General features: G+C 36.0%; 1 protein-coding gene across 5 annotated transcripts in view; it reads left to right on the top strand.

Moving 5' to 3' along the window:
* The window catches only part of RAB39A (RAB39A, member RAS oncogene family), a 27,109-nt gene extending 17,649 nt beyond the window's left edge, over positions 1–9,460 (top strand). Inside the window, exons 2-4 of one of the 5 annotated variants that reach the window (XR_002826461.1) lie at positions 4,424–4,925; positions 6,847–7,073; positions 9,380–9,460. Coding sequence is in view for 2 of the 5 variants with exons in the window: in XM_006103554.3 (XP_006103616.2) it covers positions 4,424–4,850 (427 nt within the window). In the remaining 3 variants the exon portion in view is untranslated. Of the gene's footprint in view, positions 1–4,423; positions 5,720–6,846; positions 9,231–9,379 lie in introns of those variants that run through there. The other 4 variants (XR_002826462.1, XR_002826460.1, XM_023744847.1 and 1 more) reach the window with 4 other exon arrangements.
* Positions 9,461–10,543: the final 1,083 nt, after the last annotated feature.

Below are 10,543 nucleotides of genomic sequence, written 5' to 3' on the forward strand. Positions count from 1 at the left end.
TATATATATATATATATATATTTTATATATATATATATTACAGGTCTTCCACTTGGGAGGAACAAGATGTGGCTAAGAGCTTATAACCCTGATCCATGTTCTTCATAATTCACCTTCCCCATCATACCACCATCACACTGGGTTTAGGGTATGCTGTATCCCTTTTACCAGTATTGCCAGAGTATAGTCTCATACTCTTAATTCTCCCATAACGCACCTGAGACTAAATTGAAATCCATTCATATATTTCTCCCTTCTCTTTTTCCCTATTTTTCCTTTCTTTAAATAATCCATTCATTCTGTGAGACTTTCAAAGCCCACAAGGAAATAGCTATAAAGTAACATGCAACAAGATGTCATTGCTGATAAAGAATTATTACTCATCAACTCTTGAATTCTGTACAGGGAGCCCTACCTACCTAGTTCATTTAGTATCTATTCTCTACCTCTTTATAATACCTTCAAGAACTTCTAGAGATCTAAGTGTCCTGACTCAAGAGAGGAGATCCAAAGTAAGATAGATGCTTCCTTGCCTCGCTGTAAGACCTGCCTTTCAGGTTTCAGTTTTCAGCCTGAAGGCCTGTCTCTTCCCCTAAATCAGCGACCTTAAACCCATGTGCCGCAAGAATTTTGACAACATGCAATACCTGACTGTTTAGTCAGGGGCACCAAACTCTTTTCCCTTAGGTTGTCAAATTAAAAAATGACAATAGCCAACACAACAATAGTCCTGTGTGAATGAATGAAAATTATACCTTATTTTTTGTGTGAGATCAGCAAAATATATATATATATTAGAGGCCCGACGCACGAAATTCATGCAAGGCACTTGGTCCTCACGGCCCTGGCTGCCTTGCGGCCCCGTGGCCCTGCGGCCCTGCCCACTGGTCATTCCAGAAGGTCGTTCTGCCGTCTGGTCTAATTAGCATATTAGCTCTTTATTATATAGAATATTTTAGTGTGCCACAGAATTTGAGTAATTAGTTTATCTGTGCCATGAGATGAAAAAGGTTGAAAATCACTGTCCTATTCAATTATATTATTATTATATAGAAAATGGTAGGTGTCATACTAAGACCCTTTATTCTAACATCATTAATAAGGGCTGTTTCATAGCATAATTGCATATACTTTGCTGTAATTTTCTTTTACAGAATTATTTGCCAGCTGTATTCCAAATGTTTTCAAAGTTAAATCAAGGTACTAGAACACATGGCATTTCCTACAGTGTAAGACATGCCCCTCCCTAATATAAAGCATTTATTTCAACATTGAGTTTTCAACCACAAAAGCATGTTTTCTTGTTTGTTTGTTTTTATCCTCACCTGAGGATTTTTATTTTATTTTATTGATTTAGAGAGAGGAATGGAGAGAGAGAGAGAGAGAGAGAGAGAGAGAGAAACATCAATGTGAGAGTGAAACATCAATTGGTTGCCTCCTGTACTCACCTCAACGGGGGTTCAAACCTGCAACCTAGGTATGTGTCCTGACTGGGAATTAAACCCGCCACCTTTTGGTGCACAGGATGACGCTCCAAACAACTGAGATGCCCAGCCAGAGCAAATACATGTTTTTAAAAATTATACAAATGGTAAATTAAGTAGGATAGGGAATAAAAGTAATGCAGATTTAGTGCTGAATAAATTAAAGCTTTCAATCTTATAATATAACCTTAGGTTTCTCCCAAGGCACTGTACATCAGCATAAATTCACACATATAAAGATGAGTAGCAAAACAATAACAAATCAGTTATCCCTCAATTTTTAAAAATATATTTTATTGATTTTTTACAGAGAGGAAGGGAGAGGGGTAGAGAATTAAAAACATCAATGAAAAAAAATAAAAAATAAAAAAAAAAACATCAATGAGAGAGAAACATTGATCAGCTGCCTCCTGCCCACCCCCTACTGGGGATGTGTCCGCAACCAAGGTATATGCCCTTGACCAGAATCGAACCTGGGACCCTTGAGTCCGCAGGCCGACGCTCTATCCACTGAGCCAAACTAGTTAGGGCTCAATTTTTTTTTTTTTTAAAGCAACAACTGAACTGAACTGCATTATTTGTAGCCTGCTAAAGAGAGTGGGAGATTTTTTTTATTGTCAATGGCTGTATAATATAGTAGTCTTTGAGAAAATATTTTTAAAATATAATCACCTGAGAATCTCTCTGGTGGGAATTCTGAGGAGAAACAGGAAAGCAGGAGAAATGGCAAGAAAGGGGAATAAAATAACTTTCTTCACACTCCAAGCAAATGGTACTTGTGGTATCAGGTCACAGAACTGAGCTGTAATTTCAGCAATAGGGATAATGAAGGTTTGCAAAACTTGAGAATACTAGATAACCCAGTGGTCCTCTGCAAAGATCTTTGATGCATCAGCAAGTAACAGATGAGTTTGCTTAAGGATGATCTCAATTCGAAAAATCATTGACAACTTGGAAACTGAGACACATGCAATCTCTGGCTCATAAAACACTTAGTGCTTTCCCTCCAATAAAATTAATCAGTATAACAGATATTAAGTGACATCTATCATTTGCCAGGTAATATGATTATTAGGTACATAAATGAAAAATATTTGATCCTCAAGGAGTCTTGAATTTAGTGGGAGACATACCAGCAATTCCAACCAAAACATTTAAAAATTGACATACTGGCAGTATGCTAAAGGTCTACTACAGTGGTTCTCAACCTTCCTAATGCCGCGACCCTTTAATACAGTTCCTCATGTTGTGGTAACCCCCAATTTCATTGTTACAAATTGAACATAATTAAAGCATAGTGATTCATCACGAAAACAATATGTAATTTTATATGTGTTTTCCGATGGTCTTAGGCGACCCCTGTGAAAGGGTCATTCGACCCCCAAAGGGGTCGCGACCCACAGGTTGAGAACCGCTGGTCTAGTGGACTGTAAGAGGAGTGCCTAAGAGAGGTGGAGGGGGAGAGGTCGATGGCAGAAAAGGCTTCTCACATATATGATTTTAGATCTGACTCTTGAAGGAGACATGGAAGTTTGCTAGGCAGAAAAGGATAGAAGACATTCTAGGTAGAGAAAACAACATATGTGAAGGCAAGAAGAGAAAACATATCAAAAGGCAAGAAATATACAACAATATAGGCCAGTGATGGCGAACCTTTTGAGCTCGGCGTGTCAGCATTTTGAAAAACCCTAACTTAACTCTGGTGCCATGTCACATATAGAAATTTTTTGAGATTTGCAACCATAGTAAAACAAAGACTTATATTTTTGATGTTTATTTTATATATTTAAATGCCATTTAACAAAGAAAAATCAACCAAAACAAATGAGTTCACGTGTCACCTCTGACACGTGTGTCATAGGTTCACCATCACTGGTATAGGCCTTGCTACCTTGCCTCAGGTTCACTCAGAAACAAATGGGACACTTGAAAGATTATCTGAAAAGGGTTTAATGAAGTAACTATTTACAGAAATGTGGGAGAGGTCAAGGGCACCAACAAAGGATGGTGAAGCTATTCAGGGATAGTAACAGTGGGAAGCCACTGACCACCTGGCCACAAGGGGCAACTGAGGGGATGAAATCTCCAGAACCTGGTGAAAGCCGTAGCCATGGGGGGTGGAGCTACCCAACAGGAGCCTTGATCAGAAGCAGAGGAACACAACCAAGTCACAGCCTGGCTTGGGGTTGGGGGATGTCCATACCTGTTCTCCCTTCCAGTCTCCAGCAGGCACCTCCCACTGGCTGAACCCCACTGCAAGCCAGACGGCAAGGGAGTCTGGGAAAGCTTTCTGTAAAGGGTCAGCTTCCTGAGGCCCAGAGAGTGGAGACTAAATCTGGAGATGCAAAAAATCACTTGCATAACCTTGGCCAGTGTGGTTCAGTTGGATGAGTGTAGTCCCATGCACCAAAAGGTTGCCATTCCAGATTGCAGGCTCCAGTGTGGGAGGCAGCCGATGTTTCTCTCTCTCTCCCTCTCCCTTCGTCTCTCCCTAAAATCAATAAAAACATTTCTTTTGAAAAATCATTCCAAACAATTTTCTGTTTAATAGGGATAGCATAGGACTATATACTAGTATATAGCAAGTTTGCCCTTGTTTCTTCTCTAATAGAAAGGAGCTTATTTAATTTAATGACTGGGAGATACTCTTAAGATCTGGTTTGCTAGCAACCTCTGCCCTTCACCAAATCTTTCTGTGTGCCTATTTTTAACCACAATGATATAATAGTTATTCTTTCATATATTTAAAAATAATAATCCTAAGACAGTGTGAGAAGCTTATTTGTCTATCTGAAAATAACGTTTGTTGTCAGTGGTTGTTCACTTAAGACACTATATACTTGATTTATAAATTCTAGTTAAATCACAGAAAGGTATCTTCAAATTTTATTATGGTGCAACTTGTCCTTTTACAACATTTTTTTCTCTTTATTTTTCAGGTCAATAACTCGATCTTATTACCGCAACTCAGTTGGTGGATTTTTAGTATTTGACATTACTAACCGACGATCTTTTGAACACGTGAAAGATTGGCTGGAAGAAGCAAAAATGCACGTACAGCCATTTCGGATTGTATTTTTGCTAGTGGGACACAAATGCGACTTAGCTTCAATACGTCAAGTTACAAGGGAAGAAGCTGAAAAGCTGTCAGCGGACTGTGGTATGAAGTATATAGAAACCTCAGCAAAAGATGCTACCAATGTTGAGGAATCCTTCACTATCTTGACAAGAGACATCTATGACCTTATCAAAAGGGGAGAGATTTGTATTCAGGATGGCTGGGAAGGGGTGAAAAGTGGTTTTGTTCCAAATACTGTGCATTCTTCTGAGGAAGCAGTGAAGCCCAGGAAAGAGTGCTTCTGCTGACTTCAGACATGCCAAAGAACCGTCAAGAACCGGTGGACGTCATTCCAGGATAGAGACCACCATCAGCACTGTTTTGTAAGGTGTTTGATCCAGAGCACTATGCTTACATGTTACACTACAAGACTCGGCGTTTTGCTAAAATATCAGACAAAGCAGACAACTTTTTCTTGAAACTATCAACTTACCCCCTTTCCTACTTTGTTAGCTTATAGCTGAACTAATGTCCAAATATGTCAATATTACTCATTTTTCTTGACAGTTTGAAATGGGGTTTTTGTGCATATATAGTCTGATTGAAAAGATTTTATCAGGAATTATGTTCTCTTGTTCACTTATTAATATTGAATAGTAAAGTGATTTAAAAGTGCACTGTTCACTTACACATTAAACAATCTCAGTTATCAACTAGACTAAAATAGCAGTTCCTTGTTTAAGGTACAGTACCAGGTTTTTTCAACATTTAAAATATTTATCTTCCCTTAATTTTGCCTAAACATAAAAAAATAAGTTTTATACTTTTTTGTTCTCTGATTTATTGCTCCTGAAAAGTTTATGTTTTATGAAGCTATCTAAGGATCCACGCAAAATATTGTATTGCAAATATTTATAATGATAAAAACAAAGGACCACTTATCAGCGAATGTTTTGATGTTATAGCATACTGTTTTAGACAATAAAATGAAATGTATTTCTATACTGACATTTTCAAAAAAGTAAATGCAATTTACCTTGAACTATTGTCAAAATTACCATATTTTCCCATGTATAAGACGCCTCCATTATAAGATGCCCTCCACTTTTCCAACCCCAGATTAAGAAATCAATATTTTAAACATTTTGCTGGTTTTTCTCGTAAGGCCTTCTTCTTTTTTGGCATCTTAAGGAGTTGTTCATGTTTTCTCCACTGTCTGATCATACACTCAGTGGGAGGAGGTCCAAATTGTCTCTCTGCAGCTCTATTTCCATGCACTTTTGCATAGCTAATTTCATTTGAATTTTGCAGAGTAAGACAATCGCTTACCGGTATTTATCTTTTTGTTTTCTGACATCTTTATGGGCTTAGAATGCTCTGGTCCCTGTTGCATTTACGCACTCCCACCTCCACCTCCAATTAAGGCATCAGCTGACATCAGTAACAATAAGGCTTGTGATTGGAGGAAGCATGTTTGACAAGGTATGGGCAGCTATGCACCCGCAGGCTCCCTCCTTGGCTGACTTCCATATAGAAGACGACTCTCAATTTTCAGTCTAACAATTTTAGAAAAATATAGCATCTTATACATGGAAAAATATGGCATCAATATAGGTAAATATAGAATGCTTTTAGTAACTGCTTTTTTGTCCAAGTAAATTTCTAAATTTCCCCATTTCCAATACAAGTGTAGGAAAGATTTTTCTGGTTAGTTGCTTAGATGTTAGATACATTTAGCATTCAAGTTATATTTTACATCTCATTAGTAAAAGTAAAGACAAAATAATGAGTTAAGTCTACAAAATGACTTTTGAGTTTCCTAATTTTGAACTTACTGGTTAAACTCCCCTCCTGGAAGGGACATTTTGATGACAATCTCAAATATTTTATAGCATACATTTCTATTCTGTTCTGTAAACCATTCCTATCACAGAGTGGCACCATGAAGTTGACTTTTTGGAACCATGAGGTTTTTACTGTTAAACTGTAGTAGCTTCATTTTGTTTGAAAACCAAAGTGGTATGGTGGAAAGAATATGTAAGGGGGAATCAAAAAACCTGGGTTCTAAGCTTGCATTTGCTGTCCTTTGTCACTTAACCTCTCTAAGCATCCGTTTTCTCACCTGTAAATTGAAGCTGATGATCCATTTATGGAATTACTTTGAGAATCAACTGAATGATGTGGAAAAGCTTTGTAAATAGAGAAAGCAGAATACAAATGTGGGATTGGTGTCAGCTGCTCATGGGCATGCTGTTCTATTTATAAAGGATTAGAATGTGGTTTTCTCATGTTCTTTCCCTGCAGAGAGGAAGCAGAAGGAGGTGCATGTTCTCATGGACCTGGGGGAATTCTTGGTTTGATGAGTACCCTCTGCCCTCTTATCCTGAAGCACCACTCCTCCAAAGAGCAAATGCTAGAAAGAAAAATCCCAGGAGACTTAATTGAAGCAAAAGTCATATTGGAATCTAGTCTTTGTGCATCTTCAAGATAGATATTATATTTTTAAATACATGTACATTTTCTAGGTTCATGTAAGTATTTTTAATAGTGCTTATGGAGAGAAAAAATATAAATTATAACATCACTATATAATTTTTGAATATTTATATTGTCAACATTTTCTTGATAGCCTTAGATTAATTTCATGTGAGTTCACACTATAATTGACCAGATAAGAAAATACCTGTCCCCAAAATGTGAAGTAATCTATTTTTACTGTTAAAAATTTAAATCTTATAATTTTTCATCAGTCCAAAATGGCATAAACTCAAAAAGTGAATATCTAACGAAAGGTGAATAAAGTTAAACACCTAAAATATAAAATGTGATTTAACTTTCAGTGGACACATTTTTTAATACTAATATTTGGGCTAAAGGGTATGATCTGTTCCAAGATTCAGAGTATAATTAAGGAATCAGAAGAAACAAATGGGAAGGCAGGGCCCCAAAAGTTGGTAACTACCAAGGTCACCCGTGAGCAGAAGCAAGCCTAGAACGCTGGTTCTCCTTACACCTTAGTCGGTGTTCTTTCCATTGCCATGCTGTGTGAAGTGTGTATGTGTTTGTGTGTGCAGTGGAGAAAAGGGGAAATGAGAGCTAACTGAATCCACAAAATACTAAATTGGGCTAAACCATTTTGAGGTTATAGAGGAGCTATTTATGGTAAAACAATTTTAAAATGAACAATGACTACAAAGATCTGCATTCTTATACAAGATTGCCAAACATGTGTATAAACGTAGCCAGATATCTTTATCCAGAAATACATATATGTATACATATATAAGGATATAAAATAGCTGACCTATTTTCTTATACAGAATATGAATAATAATGCCAAAATAGTAAAAATATTTGTTCACGACCAAAGTGTCTTAAAAGTCAGATATACATAAATTAGATACAATTGAAATTATTTAATTTATAATTTATTTAATTTAAATTTAAAAATTTTAAACTACTGAATGATGTAGCTAATTACTAAATATTTTAAATAAATCTGATTTTAAAAAATAAAAAACTATCCAATCATATGATACACTTGTCCCTGACAGAAATTGCTCAACTTGAGTTGAATTAACACTTTTAGTGCAAGTGGTGATGTGATGGTTCATTAAATGAGAAGCTTAAGCCAAAATGATTATGTAATCATAGTGCTTTTAAATGTGGCCTTTATATACATAATAGTAGCAAACAAGATTTCTTGAGCCTGGAATCTTGAGAGTTTACTCCATGATTTTTGTGTGTGGCAACCAAAGCCATCTTTATTATTAAGATAACTTTACCAATCTATTTATCCAACTTTACAACATCAAAAAACTGAATCTGTGGATTAATAAAATCATTTTTAAGAGTGCTTTTGTCAGATTTTATATTACCCTTTGTTCAGTTAATTACAAAGCTTCCATTGACTTCAAAAAGTGCACTACACAGGTATTTGAATAATTTCCTTAGGTCTGAGAAGGATTTGAAAGACTAAAGGTCCATTTCATAAGCTAACTCGTTTTTCCCAAGTAACTGCCTGGAGAGATTTAGTTGGAAATGCAAAGAAAACATGTAATCTTTAAGAGGGGGGGGGGGGAAGATTGTAAAGGCTTTAAATTTAGATCCTTTGTATTTTAATATAGAATACATTCCCAACTAGAAGCTAGCTTGGAAATTCTATAGCTGAAAAATAGCTCTCTCTGCTTCAAAATCTTTCTAAATCCAAATGTATTTCTATAATCCTAATAACCAGTGAAAGTAGACACATGAGTGATGGGCTATGACAATCTCTATCAATCACTACACTATCTAGTTCACTTACTACATGTAATTATGGTGGGGAATAAATGAAAAAAATTTTTTTAAGATTTTAAAAATTAGCCCTAACTGGTTTGGCTCAGTGGATAAAGTGCCAGCCTGCAGACTGAAGGGTCCCAGGTTCAATTCCGGTCAAGGGCACACACTTTGGTTGCCAGTCTCCAGGGCGAGTGTGGGAGGTAACCAATGAATGTGTTGAATATGTCTCTCTCTCACCAATGTTTCTGTCTCTCCCCCTCCCTTCCACTCTCTAACAATCAATGGAAAAATATCCTAGGGTGAGGATTAACAACAACAAAAAAAAATACTTTAAAAATGTTCCTTATTGTTATCTCTCTGGGTAAATTTTTTTGCCTTTTTTTGAAATAGTGCCTAAAACATTGTGACATTCAGTAAGTTTTAATTGATGGTTATTATATTGAATTAACCCTATTAAATTTTGGTTCCATATATATATAGTTTTAATTTATAGATGCCATTCCATTCCATGAAACAAACATGTTTTGCTAAAATCATATCTTGTCTTTTTTTTTAGAATGACAGCCAATGGAAGATATGGTATAAACTTTTTGAAGTATGTTATTAGTGTTATTTTATTTTAAATAATGAATAAAAGAATGAGAATGAGAACTATGATTGTTACATATCCATCTTTAGTGAACCATCTTTAGTGGTGCTTTTAAAACAAGCAACTATTTAACTGCAATTAAATGCATGTGTGTGTATTCACAAATTAAGTGCAAATAAGAATCAATTAAACAGATGGAATTTCTTATATATTACATAATACCTTTGTGGACTGTGGGTTAGAACCCCATAACCAAATATTAGTATACTGGAAGGCCAGCGCATGAAATCTCGTGGCCCCAACCACCCGCTGCCCCGCCCTGTTTGCAGCCCCGCCCACCCTCGCTGGTCTTTGGTCATTACAGTGTTAGGGCCACAGGCCTTTTATAATATAGATATGCAGCAAAATGTATGTATAAAAGTAAACACAAAATCTAATGAGTTCAGGTCAGTTATTTTTGTTGCCAAATGAGTTATCAAAAGAATTAGGTTTTTAGAGCTTTTGGATTTCAGAATTATTGAAAAGAAATCATGGTCATGTACTATGCTTTAACAGATAATTCAGAATTTGTGACTTTTTCTACTTGGTTCATCCTTGTCATGCTTCAGCCTTGCACACAGTAGAAATTTTTTAAATTTTGAATTGAACTGTTAAATCACACGCAAAAATTGTTCATAACTTGTGCACATATAACCAGTTACACATGTAAAATGCAGGGTGGGACAAACGTATGCTTACATTTGTTTGTATGGAAAATAATACAATAATTAATAAATAATAATGTAAGAATAAACTGTTTCACACACTCACAACTGTAAATCTACATTTGCCCCACCCTGTATTTACAACAGTGTTTGGCACAGATTAAGCACTTGATAAATGTCACCTTTTATTTTTGTTTTATTTTTAGTATTACTCTTATAACCACCAAGTTGCCAAGAAGCCAGTTATAATCCCCATGGTGGGCCAAAAGCTAATTTTGATACTAGCTATTAGAAATGGTCATGACTCTTTGAAATGGTCTCATTCTTAGAGTCAAGGAAGAATGCCTTAATATGACAAACAGAAGGTGATATAGCTCTTGGGAATAGCTGGCAATGACCTACATCATCTAACCAGATGGATAGGTGC

Source organism: Myotis lucifugus, unplaced genomic scaffold (genome assembly GCF_000147115.1).
Source record: "Myotis lucifugus unplaced genomic scaffold, Myoluc2.0 scaffold_491, whole genome shotgun sequence".
In the NCBI taxonomy this organism is placed as follows: domain Eukaryota; kingdom Metazoa; phylum Chordata; class Mammalia; order Chiroptera; family Vespertilionidae; genus Myotis; species Myotis lucifugus.